Below are 19,741 nucleotides of genomic sequence, written 5' to 3'. Positions count from 1 at the left end.
AGGCCTGTAGTTTATAACATCGGACGGGTTGAGAGTGGGTTTCTTTAGGAGAGGGTTTACTCTTGCCTCCTTGAGACTGTTTGGAAAGTGACCAGAAGTTAGAGAAGTGTTGATGAAATGGATGAGAAACGGTAGAATATCAGGAGCGATAGTCTGAAGGAGGTTTGAGGGGATAGGGTCCAGAGGACAGGTGGTAGGGCGGGCAGAAGTAATGAGGGTAAGAACCTCACTTGGAGAGAGAGGGGGAAAGGAAGTTAGTGTGTGGGTGAAGGGAGGGTCTCGTGACCCAGCAGTGAGTAAAGGTGAGTCAGAAAAAGAAGAGCGAATGTCATCAACCTTTTTTTCAAAGTAGTTAACAAAGTCGCTTGGAAAAAGGGAGGAGGGGGAAGGGGCTTTGGGGGGTTCTAAGAGGGTGGAAAAGATGGAAAATAGTTTTTGGGGATTGGAATAGGAAGATTGGATCTTATCTTGAAAGAAAGTTGTTTTTGCCTGAGAGATTGAAGCAGAGAAAGAGGAGAGGAGAGCCTGATAGGTTAGGAGGTCGTCATGGTGTTTGGATTTCCACCGTTTCCGCTCAGCTGCCCGAAGGATGGTTCTATTAGCGCGCTGTGCGTCATTTAGCCAGGGAGCAGGAGGGAACTGATGAGCCTGCCGAGATGTGAGAGGACAGAGAGATTCCAGAGAGGATGAAAGAGTCGAGAGGAGAGTTTCGTCAGCAGGGTTTGGAGGCAGGAGTTGGAACGAGTCAGAGGAAGGGAGGGCTGAGAGCACCGATGAGGTCAGAGTAGAGGGGGAGAGGGAACGAAGGTTACGGCGGACAGGTGCAGAATTAGAAGAGATTGGTTTGTTATGATTGGAAAGGGGTAGAGAGAATTAAATGAAAAAGTGATCCGAGGTGTGAAGCGGGTTTACAGAGAGGTTAGAAGCAGTGCAGTTCCTTGAGAATATGAGATCAAGGACATTGCCAGCTTTATGAGTTGGTGGGGATGGAGACAGTGTGAAAGCAAAGGTGGTTAAAAGAGATGTTAGTTCAGATGTCTTCCCTGTCTGGAGGTTGAAGTCTCCGAGAAGTACAGCGGGAGGGCCAGTTTCAGGGATGTGTGAGAGGAGATTATCTAATTCCTCCAAGAAGTCCCCCAAGGCGCCTGGTGGACAGTAGAGAACAACAATGGTTAATTGTATAGGATGGGTTACTGTGACGGCATGAAATTCAAAGGTGGAAGGAGTGAAGTTAGGTAGCTTGAAGAGGGAAAAGCTTCATTTGGGAGAGAGCAGGAGACCAGTGCCACCTTCTCTGCCAGTGGGTCTGGGTGTATGGGAGAAGGAACATGCTGTGAAGAGAGCTGCTGGGGTGGATGTGTTGGATGGAGTAATCCAGGTCTCAGTGAGAGCAAGGAAATCCAGAGACTGCAGGGAAGCTTAGCCAGAGATGAAGTCAGCCTTACGGCCCGTCTACACTACAGGCATCGAAAAATGCTTTCAACGCTTCGCCCATTCACTTGAATGGGGTGACGTAGAAGATTTTTAATCTTCGCCGAACTGCATTGTGGGGAGCATGGCATGGCTTTGCAAGCATCACGAGCATCTATCGGCATCAAAAGTTGAACAATGTTCAACTTTTGAGGCTCGATGCTTGGCATCAGCCAATCAAATCCCGTTTATGCAAATCCCGCCAGTGCAAGCGCAGCCAATCAAACCGCGTGCAAGCTGGGAGAGCCAGACCGCAGTTAATTTCCTCATATTCCAAACGAAATATTACGGTAGCAAATCACCCGGTTCTTTACGACCAGAACTATTTACCGGGATACAAACCGGAGGAACCAGGCATGGAGGGAGGTGGCAGAGACAGTGGGTGAAACTGGTAGGTTTTTCGCCTGTTTGGAGAGTTTATATCCAGTTTACTTCGTTTTAACATTGCTATTGCTTTGCATGTCGGGGGCGGGAGATTCATGTGATTGGTTGTTGGTCGCGTTGCTCGCAAAAAATCGCCAAGCTTCAGACACGCCCAGCTTCAAGATTTTTTGATGCCTGTCGTGTAGACGGGCCGTCAGGAACAGCTGACTGGCAGTTCCACAGGCCACCTGTAACTAGCTGTTGGATCGCAGTAGAGCATGTGGGACAAAGGAGAGCAGGCCGGTTATATCGATTAGGAGATACACGGGGCCAGAGATAATACACGAGGGCCATCAAAAAACATAGCACTGTAGTATGCCCTATATTTACTTGCACTTTACACACCACCATTCAAAAAATGACCTTATGATCTTCTCATCATCACACTTAGCCTACTTGATTGACAATTTATTTTAATATTAATCAATATTTCCCCACAGAGCCGGGCCGACCCATTAAGCGACATAAGCGGCCGCTTAGGGCCCCGCAGCCACTAAGGGGCCCCCGAGCAACAACAAAATAATGAAGAAAAGAAAAATCTCCGCACACCGTCGCCATGATAAGTATGTTTAATTAATTGTGTTAATATGCCTAGATTGCCTACTCTCAAAGTCATGTATTATATTATTGAGTCAATAATATAATACATTAACCGTGCTTTACCTGAACCTCATCATGACACGAGAGAGGACGGCAGGATTGTAATTTCCCGTGTTCAGTGAATGCAACAGAGGCAAGACACCAGACCAACCAGAGAGTTGAATGGAAATAAACATCTGTCTTAATGGCTGACAGGTACCTATCCTCAGAGCTGTGACAATGTTTAAAATAAACTGTAAGGCGGACTCAGAGTTTTTGAAGATGGACATAAGAAAAAAAATTCTTAAAAAAGACGAAAATTCTCAAGTGGTGGATCACACAACAACCCCAGAGCCACCACTTGAGCCAGGAGAAGAAGGTATGTAAATGTCAGTAAACCTCCAAGTTATGCGCACATGTAAGCAAAGCATAAATTACAGCTACGTTGACGTTACTTTGAATCGCGGGGGTAAGCTCAGGGCCGTTTCTTCCTATAGGCGGACTATGCGGGGGCATAGGGCCCCCAAGGCCATTAGGGGGCCCCCAAGCTGAATTTTTTTATTTTTTTATTCGTCCGGAAAAAAAAAAAGAAAGTTGAATTCATACACACAAAGATGAAAAAAATTAGTAGAAGCGGGAGGGCTGAAGCATAGCTTGTGGAAAGTAGCCCTCCTGTGCATCATCCTAATACAGCGGCATTATTGCTTCAAAAACGTATAGAAATGAAGGAGTACAAAGAAATAAAGAACACAGGAGAAAAAATTAAATAAAAGTTAAGGCAGAAAAACAATAAATGCATACAAATATAAATGCAACACTTTTGTTTTTGCTCCCATTTTTCATGAGATAAACTCAAAGATCTAAAACATTTTCTATATACACAAAATAACCTTTTCTCTCAAATATTGTTCACAAATCTGAAAAGATCTGTGATAGTGAGCACTTCTCCTTTGCCGAGATAATCCATCCCACCTCACAGGTGTGGCATATCAAGATGCTGATTAGATGATTATTGCACAGGTTTGCCTTAGGCTGGCCACGATAAAAGGCCACTCTGAAACGTGCAGTTTTGCTTTATTGGGGGGGTCTGGGGGGGTCCGAAAACCCTAGGGTTAAACCCTAACCCTAACCCTAACATGTCACCCATCTCCTTCGCATAGAGTTGATCAGGTTGTTGATTGTGGCCTGTGGAATGTTGGTCCACTCCTCTTCAATGGCTGTGCGAAGTTGCTGTATATTGGCATGAACTGGAACACGCTGTCGTATACGCCGATCCAGAGCATCCCAAACATGCTTATTGGGTGACATGTTAGGGTTAGGGTTTAACCCTAGGGTTTTCGGACCCCCCCAGACCCCCCCAATAAAGCAAAACTGCACGTTTCAGAGTGGCCTTTTATTGTGGCCAGCCTAAGGCACACCTATGCAATAATCATGCTGTCTAATCAGCATCTTGATATGCCACACCTGTGAGGTGGGATGGATTATCTCGGCAAAGGAGAAGTGCTCACTATCACAGATTTTTTCAGGTTTGTGAACAATATTTGAGAGAAATGGTTATTTTGTGTATATAGAAAATGTTTTAGATCTTTGAGTTCATCTCATGAAAAATGGGAGCAAAAACAAAAGTGTTGCATTTATATTTTTGTTCAGTGTATATACGAAAACTAGATCTTTTTTTGGAAATTAAAATACTATGTATAAATATATACATAGGTACACATGTACTTGGCAAATAAATAATAATAATAATAATATATGCATAATTGCATATAAACATTGTGAACACTTATTTTCAAGTGACTTTCTTTACATTCATATGTTCACGCTGTGGTTTGGAACTGCTTTTGAATGTTATTAGGCATTTTGTTATGGAAAATGTTGTGCATAATCAGTACAGTACACATTTTAATAGATTGAGTTTTTTAAAATATGGGAGTTGTGTGTTCATATTTACCAAAACCACAGACTATTCGTAATACTTTTGTTTGGGATGTTATTATTTTTTGTAGATCTGTTGAGTAGGCTACGTGTTTCCCCATTTTTCGTAGCAGTAGTAAAGGTAAGGGAAAAATAGACTGTTATAAAGAGTATCTTTTCTTCGAGAATGTTCTTAGTATGATACAAAATACCTGTTGTTTTTGACAGTTTAGTTGGTACATAATTGATATGGTGCTTCCAATTGAGTTTTTCGTCAACAAGCAGTCCTAAAAATGTACATGCACCAACTTTTTCTATCTCTGTATTGCAAATCCGTATAATGCAGTAATTTCTACTCTCAGACTTTGTATTGACTAACATGTAATTTGTTTTGGCCACATTAAAGGTGGGGTAGGTCATTTTGGAGAAACCAGCTCGAGTGCGCTAGAATTAGAAAATACACAGCCGGAAGAAATCAGCCACTTCCTTACAGAGCCCCTCCTCCAACACACACGAACGCACACATGACCAATGAGGGCACGAGATAAGTTTGTGCACAGATGGAAGGCTGACAGGCAGGTAGGCCATCCAGTTATTTTAGCCGGGCCAGCTCAGATGATTGGTCGTGCTTTTTACAGTATTACGGCTTCCACAGATGAATTTTCTTTATGGATTTTTTGTCAAAGCACTTAAGATATTCATTGTTATCGGGATGTTAAGAGCATTCCATGGAATATAACAAAAAGTGTATCTCGAGCCGGTTTCTCAAACTTACCTACCCCACCTTCAAGGGATAATTTATTAACTGCAAACCAGTTACATAGTATTTTTAATTCTGCATTCACAATTTTAACAAGATCGCCAAGATTATGATGGGAGCACAGAATTCAAAGTTCGGCTTCAGCCTCAATATATTTGGGGAGAATTCAAATGAGCCGTCTTTATTTGTAGACAGCCAAGCCCCCTCCTGTGTTCGCAGTGGCGTTTTTATATGTACAAAAGTGGTGGGGCACAAAAAACGTAGATGTCTATATATAAGCTTCTGCAGTGAGGTTCATGGCTGGTGAGGCACTGACTCTTCAGGTTTACAAATATTATATTTTGACCTAAATCAAAATATAATATTATTTTCAAAAGCTTTTTTTGTCTGATGCTTCGATTAATTTTAAACAGACAGTTCAACAGAAGGATACCCAAAAAATGTAATTTGATCATTTAAACATTGAATTTTTCTCTCTTAGTAAGATCCCATTTTCAATAAAATGGTAGTCTTACCTTGACTTGAAGATGAAGTCCATTTGCCTATCCTTCTGGACAAAAATCTCTATTACTTTTTTGTAAGAGTCCTCCTTATCTTCTTGTAGTTTCAAAAGTCTATCATGAATCTAATCGATAGATTTATGATTAGAAAATTATAAAAGTAGGGTAGACATGTGGATATTATCCGGCTGAACAAAACGTGCATTTATCTAACAGCTACGTTTTCCACAGATCTTATTTCCAGCTATTTTCTAAAATCCTATGGAGAAATCTTATTGCTTTTTTGTGGAGGGAACGCATGCGCAGCTTACTTCCGGGTTTTAGGACGCGTCTCTCCTCTCCTCTTCACACATCACACTTTTCGCGGTACACATACTTACAGCCAATCAGCTCTGAATGATGTGAGATGACGTATGGTGGGGATGGCAGCTCACTGCCCCTATGGTCATTATTTTTTTGCCACACACATTAAATAGGACAATACTCTGAGCATGCACAGTGTAGTTTTTATAGTCACCGTTCACTTAGACAGGGAGAGGGAGGGGCATGATCGGGTTTTGTCCGACATAGCTCTAAACAGCTCAATAGGCACACACTGTAGACACTAATTAGAAGAACAAAGACTAAAACAGCAATGAGACGAATCAGATGATTAAACATGATCTTAAAATATATATTATATATTTTGTTATTTATTTTTTGCATTTTTTTGTAATCATTAGTTGTAATACTTTCTGCTGACACTAGGTGGGGCTGTGCCCCACCTGCCCCAAATGACCAGTCGCCACTGTGTGTTCGGTGAAGCATTAAATGCTTACAAATCCAATGTAGGATATAAACACGACTAAACTGCAATGATAGCAAAGCTGTGGCTTGGGTTTTTGGGGTAATAAAGTCCAAATCATCATTGGGCTGAAAGCATTTATTGACATAGAGGAGCCTTAATGTTTACCTTTTTAATATCATTTTTTGTAATTTTCAATTGCTTGGTTTTCGTGAAATTAGCCTGTTTTCCTATTAAAGTGTAACAGATTGATGCATCTCCACAGATCATCTTAAAGGCTTCGGAATCCCCCCCCATTGTAGTTTAAAAAACTGTCAAAACTAGGGCCCCCAAACAGCGTCTTGCATAGGGCCCCCAAAAAGCTAGAAACGGCCCTGGATAAGCTAAACCGTTAGCAATTAGCTATAGCTAGCCAGATATATTAAATAAACACTTTGTCATACAATCTGAATGTAATGTTTTTTAGCGTTACTTGGTGATTTCAAAGAAAGCTCTCTGGGAAATGTTGACTTACTGTTCGACATGAAGCTAGAAGCTACCTTACAGTGCACAGTTGATCCGGAGTACTGTCAGTTTAAGTTTTTCATAGTTAGCTTAGCTAAGCATCAACCAGCACTGAAATATATGGATGTTATGTGTCAGTATTTCTGAGAAAAAGTCAGCTGAAATGGTGGCATAGTTGCCACTGCTTTACGTGTCAACAAAAAATCTGTTAACAGTTCTTTTTCATATGGGTGTTGAGAGATGTATCCATAGATCTCTTAATTTTGCTCTCAAAATGCACCAGATTGATGCTTTTAACTTCAATATTTAAAAAAAAAATCTTCCCGGACACCCCTAGAGGAGGTTAGGTCCACGGTGTTTACATGCTTATTTATACAATATGTGTGCTTATGCTAACATCATATAAGACAAAAGTTGGTTCCGTGTTGTGTGTAGTGAGAACGCGCTAGAGTGAGGAGGGCCCCCAAGTCAAACCCCAAAAGTCTAGGGCCGGCACTGTTTCCCCACCACACCTCTCTCCTCCGCCAGGCACCAGCCCTTCAGACCAGCAGAGGGTTTGCGCATGGTCAGTCTCACCCCTCATCACGCTCCCCCTCCCTCACCTCCCCCACGCCCCCTCTCCTTGCACCCTCCAGTCCTCACATATGATGCAGCAGCAGCCATCCATCTCTCTGGATGCTCTGCCCCGCACTCAGCCGTCTTGATTCCAGCCTGGTCGCTGCATCAGCACCAGGTAAGAGCCCGCGCTTTCATCCCGATCACTTAACGCAAAAACCTCGGATCGATGCCCCTCCAGGTGATCGATGCTACCCGCGATGTTTATTCGGTTTTTGCTCGGGGGGGGGGGAAGCGGGATGGATGCTGCCTGGATACCGAATCCATCCCCGGTGTTTCCCTCTGGAGAGGAATCGACACTTGTGTTTTCTCGGATGCGTTATTTCCCTTTAGAATAAGATCCCCCTTTGACTCTCCCTCCGCTCTCAGTCCGTGTTATCTGTCGTCAGATCCGGATAATGAATAACGTGTCAGTCGGTGTGGTGCTTATCTGCCCTGGATGATATTATCGCTCCTATACACACACACAAACACACACACACACACACACACACACACACACACACACACACACACACACACACACACACACACACACACACACACACGCGCACACACGCACACACGCACACACGCTCATAGATGGAGTGTATTGGTTTAGGTTTTTGGCTGTTTGGCGCATCACAAGGTCACGGTGCTGCTGGTGACCGGACACCTAGCCACGGGCACCTGGCTCTCCTCTGCGGGCCACGGGGCTTGATGTGCGGTGTGGTAACTGTGTTAGTGGGCTTCTTTAGCCTGGAGCTCCCTGGGTATTAACCGGCTGTTTAAACACAAACAATTTGATGAACAATACTCAAAAATGACATTGTTGCTGAAATGACACCTCATGATATGGTAAAGGCTATATGTGTCAGAGTAATATAGTATTGTAGCTATCATGGTGGTTTTGATATTCTGACAGTCTCATGGTTACAGTAACCGGTGTGAGGGTTTGAACATGGACAGGTTCACACCCAGAGCTCAGAGATGTTACTGTAGCATGCACACTCACAGTTTATTCTCTGGGAAATAATATGTAAAGAAAAAAGATTTAAAAAAGCAAATTCATCAAATTGGTTTATCATTCATTAGAATATAGCCTAATATAAATTACACTGTAATATAAACTGTAAAATACCTTGCTATATGTTAATTATTTCTATTTTGTGGTCAATTATGATACAATATACTATACCCATTCTATATTACATGTTATAATCTATTGAATTTGATTTTCTATTACTTTGCAATATTATTTGTGTTATACTGCATGTCACTGCATTTCATATCTAATCACACACCTTATACTAATGTATCATTCTACTATATTATGATCATATGTTGCAAAGATCTTGCATTATTTATCCTCTACATTGCTTTTGAATTGTTAGATTTGTCTTTTTTTAATAGTTATATTTTTTGGGACTTTTATAAAAGTGTCGTGTGGACTAAAAAGAAAATATTCCACTGTTAACTATTGTATAATTTAGTACTTGATTAAGTCATTAATACTTCTAACAATAATATTAAGAAATTAACAATAATATGAAATGCAATAAGAAATGTATATCCTTTATCACATTGTACAAAATACAGCTGAAAGGCTGAATAGCATCACTGTATTTTCACTTTACAGGCTGCAGGTCACTAATGTGTGGATTTAAGCCCCTGTATATGAATATTTAAAGTATGACACCATTAGTATGACCTCAAATAACTAATGCCAATAGCAACTTACCAACAAGACCTTCATTGATCACACATGTCCCTAAAATAATTGTATTTCTTCATCATTACATCATTATTTTGTGTTTATTCAGTGAGGATAGTGCACAGTGGAGGGATGGTGAAGACATGAGCGCATCCAACAGATTTCGATGGAGTCCTCTTTCAACGGCGTAGAGCTCCGGGAGCTGCGGGGGGGAGGAGGTGGTGGAGGGGGGCAGAGCGTGTCTCCAGCGCCGGCCGCAGTAAGGGGGGTCTTCAGGGGCTTCGAGAACGCCTCCTACCTGCAGGACGATGAGAATGAGGACCACCAACAGAGGGCGACTGTCCTGGCGGGGGGTCCGCCCTCAACTTCAGGCAACAGCAAGGTAATATTAGGCTTTTTATACAGGGTTGTTTTAGTCTCATAAATATCTTTAATTTGCACAAATCATAAAACATCTGACTTTGGTGCTAAATGACGCTTTTGTTTAGATTACATTTCTCTAAAGGGCCCTATTATGCTTTTTGTGGCTTTCCCTTTCCTGAAGTGTTAAATAGTTTTTTTGTGCATGTAAATGGTCTGCAAATACCGATAGGCTAAGGGGCCTAAAACATATTGTTTTCAGACAGAGGGAGAAAAAAGGTGCTGCAGCACAGGCAGTAAGAGAAAAATAAGAGCTTTTTGACATTAAAGCAAAGAAAGGACAGAATGGGAGCGAATGTTGATTTATGTTCATACCTGACCATGTCCTAAATCAAGAGTAGGGAAAAGTGAAGGGGCTAGCATAGTAGCTAACGTAAGCAGCTAACTGACAACCTCAAAATATAATAATAATAAATAAAAATTGGACAAGATGCAAGCTACCATTTATGGGTTCAAACCTTTTTTTCCACTCATCCAACTCAATTGCCAAAATCAAAGCTGCAAACAGTCGCTCTCAGGTTTTGGACTTCACAAAGCTATACAAAAAAGTGACTTTATTCAACATTTTATAATATTATGGCGCCCCCATCAGGGAAATGTAAGTAATATTTGACATATTTTAAGCATCATCTTTTATTTTCAATGTCTTCATCAAAATATGGTTTATTCTTGGTCATACCCTCCTCTTGTTTGCCTTCTTTACTTTGTGTCTGTCTTTTCCTCTCCCAGGTGGAGCAGCAGCATCAGGAGCTCTCCCCTCGGTCGTACGATGACGAGGAAGGAGCTGGAGGTCAGGAGGACGGCCAGGACTTCACCGAGTTCCACCCCCCCGATGACAACACCGCGGACTACGGCTTCATCTTCGCCCTGGTGTTCCTGGTGAGCGGCATCGTGCTGGTGGTCATCGCCTACACCATCCCCCGAGAGGCCAAGGTCGACCCGGACTCCGTGTCTGCCCGCCAGATGGAGAAGCTGGAGATGTACTACGCCCAGCTGGGCTCCCACCTGGACAAGTGCATCATCGCGGGCCTGGGCCTGCTGACTCTGGGGGGGATGTTCCTCTCCGTGCTGCTCATGGTGTCCATCTGCCGGGGCGAGATGTACCGACGCAGGGCGACGTTTATTCGCCCCAAGAGGACTTACGGCTCCATCAACCTGAGAATGAAGCAGCTGGCCACTGGGGAGGCAGTAGGAGGCGGCGAGGGCATGGGCGTGGACGGAGGTGAGGAGTTTTTGGTGGAACACGCAGAGACGCGGAGTAACACCCAGCCAGGTCCGAGCCGGGACGCCAAATCAGAACCAGGACCAAGCCATCCTCCTCCTGCTGCTTCATCCTCTTCTTCTTCACATGGAGCCAATTAGCTTCATTTTCACTGTGCAACCTGCCTTCCTCTGAGTCAGTTGCAACACGGGGATGCAAAATGGTGCAGCTCCCCCCATTTGTGCAGACAGGGGAATCCCATGTTAAGCACAAGGCTCTCTGCAGGAGCGACCCAGCTTTAACCCAGCATTTTGGGATGAACAAGGGTCTGGGATATTTATTCTAACCAATCATAAAGGATGTTTGATCTAACAAAAGAGGGCTCGACCCGGTAAGAGAAAAGAGGTAAGCCTATATGTTTGTGTGGTACAGAGCACATTTGGAGCTGAATGGCTGTAATATGAAAAAAGCTCCAAGATAAATCATAATATATTAATCAGAGTTTTACAGTAAAAGCACATGTGTTGATTGGTTGCAACTGCAGAAACAAAGATTTTATAAAGGTCAGTATTGATCCTCATCCATCAGGCAACCTAAACACGATCAACATTTAAACCTAGCCTTGTTTTCAACCTCAATAACAATGAATAATATCAGACTTACCGCTGTGATCATTGGAAATCCACCAGACTTGACAGTAAATTGATAAAAATGTTTAGTACTGTACTATTATAAGAAAGCTTAATGGAGAGTTGGATGCTAGCTCTTGCAAAAATAAACACAGGCAACATTTTTTACATGATGTGAGATAATTACGATCATCAACAATCAGCAACACATCGACAATAAAGGAGATTAAATAATATCAAAAATATGTCTAGATTTACTATCAGCAAAAAAATTCAAACAAAACAGTGTTATTAAAACCTGCATTAAATAACATACTTGAGTGCCTACAATTACAATAAATCACTTCAATTATTGCTAAGAGTTTTGGAAAAGATCTTAACAGTCACAAAAAGTTGTAAAAAGTTGCTACTAAAGCGCCATAAGATCTTTATGCACCCTTTGGTCGAGATTTATTGAACCAAAAATGATTATTAGTTGCTTGTTTCTTCTCTGAATGCAATGCTTTTTTCACAAAAAATAAGAAAATGCATTCAAATGCAGAGCTGGAGGAGGTGTAAGACAGACATCTGATATGAGTCACTGTGGAGAGGGTGACACGTATTACCCAGAAAGCATTGCATCAGCAGCCCTGAGCTCTTCATACCTGATTTGTTAGTCATCCATCATCTTTGTCCTCCACCTGAAGGTTCTTATATGAAAACCTTTGTTTTTTTACCTCCCAAACAACAACATGAGGGATGAAAAGGAAATTCTCACTGTTGCAAATACATGTTTTTATGACAGTGGGAAATGACCTGATTCACAAGAATCAGGTCATGTTTGGTTGAGATTGAAGGCAGATAGCTGAAAAAGTGACATAACTAGAAAAGAGAGATTTAAAGGTGTGAATATCAAAAATAATGCTGAATGTTTTAGATTGAACATTTTGTGAATCTGAAATAATGACAAGCCAAGTCTCCAAACTATCATGTCACATATCCAATTTCTGAAAAACTGCTGCTTCGTGTTTATTAATCAGCATTTTCTGCTAGCATCACTTTTTCAACAGCCTCTTTGTATCATGTTGCAAGTAAATATCAAGTATAAGCAGATCCTCATATAAGTCATTCTATTTATCCGGCATTTGAAGCTCCTGAATATTTAGTGGACAATAAAACAAGCTACCGTGCTACAAGCTATTCGCTGCTGTAAAAAGAAAACCTCACGATTCCAGATAATAACTTTTAAGAATACAGAAAATAAAAAACTTTAAGCTAATTTTTTTTTTTTTGAAAAAACAACCAAACATTAAGAAGCTTTTTCTTCTATTTGACTGCAGCTCTTATCGTGGAGAAGAAGCTGGTTTTGACCGGAATGAACCTTTAATGACACAGCGTCTGCTTATTTGTATGATATGTAAACAGATGTTATTTATGTCATGTAAGGATACAATATGCCTTAATGAGTAAACAGACACTGTAAATTGTGTATACGCAAATATTATTATGCTAATGTATTAAGGTCTGCATAGTGAGCCAATTAGCCAAGGGTAATTTAGCCACACACACACACACACACACACACACACACACACACACACACACACACACACACACACACACACACACACACAAACACACACACACACACACACACACACACACACACACACACACACACACACACACACACACACGTAATATGTCCTAATACGTTTTAACTTGTGAGAACATCTTGATTCTGACTTTATATCCGTAAACACTGACATACTAATCTCAAGTTGTTTATTATAATATGTACAATATTTGTATTTCGTATTCAAATATACTGTAAATACTTCATGTGAACATGTGGGATGTAGAGGACCAGCTAAAGCTCAACGCTCAGAAACCAAATCCACAATGCAGGTGTGAAAAACATCTGCAGCAGCAAATAACCAGCAGCTGGATCAGAACAAACAAAACTCAACTGTGAAACCGAGCCAAACTGGGCCTAAATATGAAACATTAATATTTATATATTAGTATGAGTATTTACATGACAAACAACTCATAGGTTAACAAATATAATTCAATGGTTTAAACATTTTAGGGTTTTTAATGTTTTTCTTTTTAATTGTAGAATAAATGTTTAATCTATAAAATGGCAGAAAAGGTTAATGTAATAAATAAAGCTTCCTGTTTTTACCAAAAAACTAAAAACCCGCAAATATCGATGTTTATGTGACTGGAACCAGTGAATTTTTTATAATTGTCTTATCAAAAGAGAGGTTAACACGTCTTTTTTCAAAATAATGGCCAATATCTGACGATTGACTAAACTATTTAAGAAGATCAAGTTCTATTTATAAATATTATTATGATTGAAAAGAAAGAATACCAAGCTCACTTGAAATGTTCTGCAGGAATGGAAGAATAATACTTCACCAGGACTTGATTTCCTGACAAGTGTCTCCTAAAGCATTTAACGAATATAACAACATTTATGAAATTGGTCAGCACTGTTCTAAAATCCCTTGATGATTTGAAAAACTGACGTGTTTGGGGACAGGTTTGGTCCCTGCTACAGTCATCTCCTGCCAAGGTGTCCTTGAGTAAGATCTGTGTGGCTTCTGGTGGAACAGGGTCATTTATTTGGAGCGGCTTTCTTGCTTAATCTTCAAATGAACAACATCGCACTTTTTTGGACTTCACTTTAACACTTCCTGCTGCAGGCAGGAAGCTTGGTAGAGGGAATGATTCAGACTGTCTGCCTCAAGACAAAAAAAGAAAAGTCTAATCTGCATGTTGTAATAAAGCTCCATAATAAGAGCGTAAGGCAGTTTTATATTATGTTAAAAAATAACATAAATAATAATGATGATGATGTACATTGCAATATGAAAAAAAAAACAAGACACCACCACTCAACTGACGTTAATTTGTGCAAACAAATCATTTCTGTGTTTTTGTCCTGTCTCACGCCTGCATAGTTTTGTTCAAAAGGTTAAGAATGATTGTGATTGGTGGTTGACTGTATATGTAGAGCCAGCATATAACTCACTAGTGACACACACTTAAATCAGAGTCAATTTGTCATAGAAAGTTAATGGAGATAATAAGCTTGACTTTGACATGGCCTGCGATGTGCTGACACAAAAAATTGTATAACATACTGTATATAAGGTTCAATGTCAAATGAGTGTTACTGTTTCTATTTGTACAACACCACTATACAAGCATAAGTAAAAAGTAGGCTACAATGATTTCCCCGTTTCAGGGATTACAGTGTATTTCAGGGGACTGGTTTGTTAAGAGAAACAGAAATGAGAAGTAAGCAGATGCAGGAGAGGTATCTGTGAGATCGGAGATAAGAAGATGTGTGAGAGCTAGGTGATAGGAAGCAGCGGAGAGCCGGATGACGTGAGGTGATTCTTGAAGAGATTTGCAGCTTGTGGGAGGAAGACAGGGAGTGACTGCATGAACCCAAACACTTTCAACCAGGTGTCCCAGAATAACAAGAGACAGGAATAAACAGTCGGGCATGTTTGGTTTTAACGAGCATGAAAAAGCACTTTAACTCTCATTCTTGTCGAGACATTAGTTTCAACCTACAGGTCCTTGTTAGTGGGAGGAAACAACAAAAGAGAGAGGGAACTGTGGTTGGTGCAGGTCGGGCGCACAGAGCTGGAAGAAAACATTTCTGAAAGGTTTTTAGAGAGAGTTCAGTGACACAAAGGGATTGAATCGGGTCAGGAGGAAACATAAAGGTTGATGATTGCTTCTGTGCCTAAAGGGAAGCACGTCTTTCATCAAAAGTTGGGGAGGACAACTTCATATGTTGTGAAAGTAAAGTCGATGCTGTCTCCAAAGGAAGTCTGATACATATCCTCCTGTGATTGAGGCCCAATCCCAAACCACGCCCTACACCCTACCCCTACAGACTACCCCGCCGTTCGCGCGGAGGGTCCGCCACATTAAGGGTGCATTCACACTAGTAGTAATAGTCCGCTCTCTGGTGCGCATCATATGCGCGGGCCGCTAGTGTCTGTTGATCTCCAGATTAACAGCAGCATGAGACTAACCTGCAGAAAGTGCCGATACTCCATGGCGGAGGCTCCGGTAGAAATTGACCTTTCGCAAAGCCACGCCCCCCCTTGGTTACTGTTGCTAGTCCGACAAGCTGAGAGCCAGATGCGTTAAACAAAGCCATAATGGAGGTTCTCCGTAACGTCAGAGTCGCCTTAACAGACTCATTTTGGAGCAATAACGCAGCAATATCCTCCAGGTCCCGACAAAATGGGCTACAATACGCTATGGAGGGTTATATCCACAGTATAAACATTAGAAAAGAGGGAGGCACAACATCAATAGAGGCACTTGCATACAGGTCGCAGTGCAAGAGTGAAAAACCACTGAGCCGTATGTCAAATTCGACGGAATTATTATTATTATTTTGGAATAAAACAATACAATCACAAGAGGCATTAAATGTTGTAGTTTGTCTAAAGTTAACTACCGTTTCCTTGGTGGCTTTCTGCATCCACCTTGTTGTTCCTTTGTGGGGGTCGGGGTGCCCACTTGTGCAGCAGGATTAGGGAACTCAGCAGTAGGCTTTCCATTAACAAAATGCTACAAAGATTAAAGCAAAATATAAATTAATGATTGCCTGTTGGCTTTCTTTTTTGTACTTTGACCACAGACTAATAACGGAGCTCAGCTGTTCAGACATTATTATGCATCAAGTGATATACATGGTCAAAACGACCTAGAAGCACACAGCTTACAGCTGTAGTCGTGTGACTTTAGCTAACGTTAGTTAGTGAAATTAGTTAATTAAATTAGTTAGTTAATTTGTGAATGTAATCTTTGCTAGCTAGCTAGCTACGTTAGCACGTATTTACCTTCGAGCAAACGTATTTGTGTTTGTTGATATTCGCCATATTCAGCTGGGCATGGGGCCTGCCGCATTTCTTTATCCACTGGCGGCATCTCTCCTCTCAGGTTTTGGGTTTAGGAAACGGGTAAAATATCACCCCCCCCCCTCTAAGCTTATGGGATATCTGCTATCCGATTTGCAAAGACCATAAGCACAACGCTTCACCATTTTCGCAATGAATTTGAACGCTAAGCTTGTCGGACTTCCACAGGGAGCCGCGCACGTGATCGAATATGATTGGACAACAAGCATTTAGGGGCGTGGCTTTGCGAAAGGTCAATTGCCGGGATTTGCGTTTTTACCCCCTTAATGTCTGACCAATGGTTGAACAGCATTTCCGTGCACATGACATGTGTTTAAAGTTTATAGTCCGTTTGAGTTTTGCCCGTGTGAACGCAAACCGAACCTTGTGAAAAATGAAACGATGTAACAATCTGTGGTCTGGTACGCACCAGAGAGCGGATTATTAGGTGTGAATGCACCACTTAGTATCGTATACCTGTGCTTAGTCTAGAAAAAGTTAAATGTGTGCATTTTATTATAAAGTTGTGTATATTTACAGACTGTTGCAAAAACTAAGAAGCTTATAAAAATAACAATTAAAGATGTTTTGAGTTTTATTTCGGTTATTAATTTAAATTTGTTGTCGAGAAGCTGATTTGAAACCGTTGTTACATACAGTTACGGCATTTCCTGTTTCTGCCGGAGAGAGGGGGGTTTGTCCCAAAGCTTGCCGCTGTATTTACTCCCTCCATCTGACAGGAGCGAGCCTCGTTGAGCTGCGAGTGTCACTCCACGGAGTTCACTCCGTCACGGAGGGGTAGTGTGTAGGGGTAGGGTGTAGAGCGTGGTTTGGGATTGGGCCTACGAGTTTGAAAAGTAGAAGCAAATCTGGAGGTGTGTTGCTGTTGTGTACGGTGGCCGACAGGTGCAAAACCGCTACAACGGCCCGAAACACTTCCATTAGCAGAAACGCTCTGCAGTTTCTAAAATGATTCAAATATAAAAACACAAATGTGCCAAAACACACGCAAATAAAGAAACATCTTGTACTTCCAGTGTTTCATTTATGCAGTGCTTTTACACACTGCACATTGTTGTCAAGTTGGTGAAGATGTTTCTTTATTTGCATGTGTTTTGGCAAATTTGGGTTTTTATATTTGCATCGTTTTTGAAAGTGCAGTGCGTTTCTCCTACTGGAAATGTTATGGACCATTGTAGCGCGTTTGCATCTTTCGGCCACCGTAGCCTAAAGTTAAAAATGATTACCGGTATAAATATCTGGAAATCTTAAACTAAGAAATTGGAGACAGAAGCTTCTGAGATGGATTTGCAGCTGTTTTGCATCTCTTTGTAGTTGTTTTATGTGTCTTTATCGTAATGTTGTGTCTTTTTGTGGTTGTTTTCCCTGCTGTGAGTGTCTTTGAGGTCAATTGATGTCCCTTTCTAGCTGGTTTTAATATCTCTTTTCAGTTGTGTAACCCTAGTATAGTCATTTTGATTCTCTTTTTCTCATTCTGCAGCTTTTCGTATCCTAGCTAGTCTCTCTGATTCTCTTTGCAACGGATTTTCATCTCTTTGTTGTTGTTTTGGTCGTTTTTATAGTCGAATTGTGTCTCTTTGTTGCCGTTTCATATTTCTTTTTTGACATTTTAACTGTCTTTCTTGTTGGTCCATGTCTATTTGATGGACATTTTGTATGATGGTTCTCTGAGCCTGTGCCTTGTCTGTTCAGTGATCTATACATGAATCTGACGTTCTTACTGGATAGTCATGTTGCTGTTGAATGAGATATAAGATGAAAAACGATGAACACAAAATGAAAGACATGAATGGATGATTACCAGAAAACAGAAGCAGACATAGAAAGGACGTAGCTAATCATCTGAAAGAAAGGTAACTATGTTTCTGATCCTATGTGACGCCTTCAATGTCAAGACAGAACCTTGACCAAAGACACAAAGAAAATCAATCTTTATTCTGTCTGCAGCACAATGACTGTGTTAAAATAGAAATCGTCTATTTATATCGAGGACCCATGGCAGAGCCGCTCTCGGATGTCATGGAAAGTCCTTGTGAGGGCACCACAGAGGAGACAATGGTATAAACTCTTAAAAACCTCTTGGAAATATACAAACCTGAGGGGACACGCAGAAGTTCATTTTTAGTACAAATCATCTATAAGTGGGAGCTTTAATTCTCACCAGACCAAGGGCACATTTGAGCTGAGCAGTCAGAACGTGCTGCAGCAAATCCTGAGGACACAGCAGACGACTGAAACCTCAGGTGAAACACGTGTTTTTATGGATTTTTTTGCCATAGTATAGGAGACTTGATGTGTTGAACAAATCATATTCTACTTACAAAAAACAACTGGCAGGAGCAAGAATCATTCTGTACAAAAATACATCAAACATGTTCAAAATGTTAAGATATATATTTTGCTATTTGAAACTGCTGTAATTTATATTTTCAAGCCGCTTACTGATTCATTAGCTTGTACACGCTGCTATTAGACAAAATATTTTAATAAGATTAACATGGAGCGGCACTGAACAATATCAGACAAACAACATTGTTTGACTGTTATATCATCATTACAACACTTTTGAAGATTTTCTTATTTGGCATAGCATTCTTTGAAATGTATTAATGTGTTTAAAATGTATTCAAAACATATTTTTTGTCACTTTGACCTGTTTTCTAAAAAAATATTTTAATTGAAATATTGAAGTGCTGTTGTCAGTAGTTTTTGAATAAAACAAGCACAGACCAATACATGTTAAAACCAGAATCATATCATAACATTTCAGCTGTATGTATCATATGTGTGTTCAGATGTGAGCTCTTTTGCAAATCCTCACCGATTGAAAACATCTGCTGTAAAGAAATGCAGCATACAGTAGTTAAGTGTTAAAGCAAATATATCAGCGCTCTTACTCAAGAGACCTTTGGTTCTGTTTTTCTGATAAGCCATTTCCTTTTCCTGAACCAGAGCAGTCACAGTCCCTACCTCCATCCTCTCCAAATAGGAGTCTAGAGGTCATAGGTCAGTTGTTCCCCCAGCTGCTTGCGATTCAGAGCTTTACTCAAGGACACTTTAGCAGCCGGGGCAGGGTTGTACCCCCCAGCTCAGCCTCGTTAATCACTTCACATCCTGCTGCTGCATAAAATACCAAGAGAAGGTTGCCAAGCTCCAAAAACAAACTCCTGAAATCAGCAGAAAATAGAGAAAAATAACCCTAAACACCCTCCAGTTTTATTAAATTTAACAAACTAAAAACATCAACCGGTACATCCTGCTGATGCCTCCCTTTATATACAGATACAATATGCTCAGATGAAACAC

At 40.9% G+C, this 19,741-nt stretch overlaps 1 protein-coding gene across 5 annotated transcripts in view; it reads left to right on the top strand.

Moving 5' to 3' along the window:
• Positions 1 to 19,741, top strand: part of tmem74b (transmembrane protein 74B) — a 41,498-nt gene that overhangs the window by 1,222 nt on the left and 20,535 nt on the right. Inside the window, exons 1-4 of one of the 5 annotated variants that reach the window (XR_013808513.1) lie at positions 7,503 to 7,670; positions 9,355 to 9,627; positions 10,395 to 11,271; positions 12,815 to 14,427. Coding sequence is in view for 3 of the 5 variants with exons in the window: in XM_079683353.1 (XP_079539479.1) it covers positions 9,412 to 9,627; positions 10,395 to 11,027 (849 nt within the window). In the remaining 2 variants the exon portion in view is untranslated. Of the gene's footprint in view, positions 1 to 7,502; positions 7,671 to 7,715; positions 9,628 to 10,394; positions 14,428 to 19,741 lie in introns of those variants that run through there. The other 4 variants (XR_013808512.1, XM_079683351.1, XM_079683353.1 and 1 more) reach the window with 4 other exon arrangements.

This window comes from Notothenia rossii (assembly GCF_949606895.1).
Source record: "Notothenia rossii genome assembly, chromosome: 5".
NCBI classification, from domain to species: Eukaryota; Metazoa; Chordata; class Actinopteri; order Perciformes; family Nototheniidae; genus Notothenia; species Notothenia rossii.
The sequence above is the reverse complement of the archived record's forward strand: the minus strand, read 5'-3'. Positions and strand labels throughout refer to the sequence as shown.